This window comes from Eimeria acervulina, genomic scaffold, assembly GCF_000499425.1.
Source record: "Eimeria acervulina Houghton genomic scaffold, Eah_scaff2335, whole genome shotgun sequence".
Taxonomy (NCBI): Eukaryota; Apicomplexa; class Conoidasida; order Eucoccidiorida; family Eimeriidae; genus Eimeria; species Eimeria acervulina.
The window spans coordinates 1-2,289 of record NW_013548442.1 but is presented as its reverse complement, the minus strand read 5'-3'; the positions used below and the strand labels follow the sequence as shown (position 1 = coordinate 2,289).

The following is a 2,289-nucleotide window of genomic DNA, read 5'->3' as shown; positions in this document are numbered from 1 at the left end:
TAAATATATATATATATAGATATAAATATAAACTGCTAGACATACACATAAACAAACAAACACACAGGAGAAGGAGACAGTAGCAAAGAGACAGACAAACAAAGACAAGAGAGGAGACAAACAAAGCGAAGAAAAGCAAAAGAGACAGAAGAACGAAGAAGGAGACAGAAGAAAGGAGACACATGAGGAGACAGCTCAAAAAACAAAACAAATAAATAAAACAAAAAACAAAAAAGAAGAGAGAAGGAGACAGGAGACTGAATAAGAGGTAGGGTGAATAATGTTTATGCAAATGTATAGAAAAGGAGACAGATAGATAGATAGATAGATAGATAGATAAATAGATAAATGAACAAGTATAATTAGGGTGTACGTACAGTTGTTTCATAGTCACATAGCTTTCTTCTTTGCTGCGAATTAAAATTAAGATCAGAGTCTTGCTGCCCCTCAACTTCAACTCTTAAGAATTTACGTGAGCCGCATGCTTTCTTAACAATACGTGTCTCTGTTTTCTCACAAGGATACTCCTCAATTATAGAAGCAGGTTCTTCACAAAGTCTAGCTACGGGTTTATCAACAGCAAAACAGACCTTTTCAAGGTATGTTTCGGGGCACGAGTATAAATCGACTGTACGTACAGCTCGAGTACACATGTTTTTCTTTTGGATTGTCTCGCATTGTTCTTCAGGCTCTACATCATAATACTCGTAAACAACAGGTACTTTAGTTTCTCTTGTACATACATCATCTACAGCAATTAGATTAGGAGAGCATTCTGTTGTAGGCTCAACCTTCTTGCATGCATATTCTAACTCGACTTCTTTTGTCTCGTAACAACTCCAGGGTATTGTTTCTTCTACGATTGTACAAGACTTTTGTACATGATTTCGTTGACACTCTGTTTCTTTAGCTTTACTTACGACTCCTACACAAGTTGTTTGCTCTACCTTCGGAGAACTATAACACATTTGTTTATTACGAAGCTTAGGGCATTGATAAGGGACAGATCTCTCTACATCCTTAGGTCTCTTTGTCTCCATCGGTCGTCGAGCAAGATTACAAACCTCAGGATAAAACTCTAAGCTGCATGAATACGGTGTCTGCTTTAATTCTCTTCTTATACAATCATAAGGAGATGCAACAGGTACTTGAGCACAAGCTTCAGAGTCCATTACTTCAACTAAACCGCTATCTTCTTCAGGTATTGCTTCTCTTACTGCTGCTGGTGCTGCTGCTACTGCTGGAGGAGGAGGTAGGCTGAATGCTAGGGGTGTAGGTGGAAGTGCTGCACCGCCTTTCTTAGACATAACTGCAGCAACAAACTCTTGAGGGGTCTTGCTGTTTGCACTTGCTCTCTTCTCTAAATATTGAAGCAGCAAATCTCCGTTTGAAGGGGTCGAAGGATTGCCTAAAGCTAAAGAACCATCTCCTGCAGCACTTACACCCCAGGTTGACCGCGCTCTTGCAGAGCCTCCTCGAGATCCTTCTCTACCAGGTGCTGCTGCTGGAGGGCCTCCTCCTGCTGCTGCTCCTTGTGCTGCTGCAGCTGCTGCTGCTGCTTGTGCTTGTGCTTGTGCTGCAGCTGCTGCTTGTGCTTGAGCTTGAGCTTGAGCTTGTGCTTGTGCTTGTGCTGCTGCTGCTGCTGCTGCTGCAGAAGAAGGAGGAGGTGAGGGGTTTAATATAGTGCTTAGACGCTCACGTAAACCTGTTGGAGGACCGTTAGGACGCCCTGACACATGAGCTTGCAAAAGATATAAAAATATCAGTGGTAGGAGGGATAAAAGAAGAGAGGACCCCCCTGCTGAAGCCATCGTCGCGTATTAGTTTATAAACAGAGTGCACAGATGTGCTGCAATTACAAGAAAAAGAAGAAAGAAAAAAACAAGAAAAAAAACCAAGACAAATTCAACCCCTGCTGCTGCTGCTCCTGCTGCTGCTGCTGCTGCTGCTGCTGTTCCCGTGCTGCTACCAACCCTTCTAATTATATAGGAGGCTGGCAGCCAGCACCGATTTAAATAAAAAGAAAAAAGACAAACAAACACACAAATTAATTTAAATTAATGCAAATGGATGCAACAGTCACCTAACCCGCAGCAATAGCAGCAGCAGCAGCAGCAGCAGCAGCAGCAGCAGCAGCAGCAAGCAATGAACCATCATCATAGGCGCTGCAGCCGTTCCCTTGCTGCATATCTGTCTTTTTAGGGTTTTATTATTTTAGTATTTTGATGTATTCTTTTATATTTAATTAATTAATTTAATTTTTACTACACTCAGCACATAAATAAATTT

The 2,289-nt window shown here is 41.6% G+C and overlaps 1 protein-coding gene across 1 annotated transcript; it reads right to left on the bottom strand.

The window, feature by feature from the left end:
- Positions 1-362: 362 nt before the first annotated feature.
- On the bottom strand, positions 363-1,729 carry EAH_00066050 (hypothetical protein, conserved; the record flags this gene model as incomplete). The annotated part of the gene is made up of 1 exon (XM_013392769.1): positions 363-1,729. A coding segment is annotated over one exon (1,367 nt), but the record flags the coding sequence as incomplete, so codon positions are not given.
- Between the last annotated feature and the right edge of the window lie 560 nt (positions 1,730-2,289).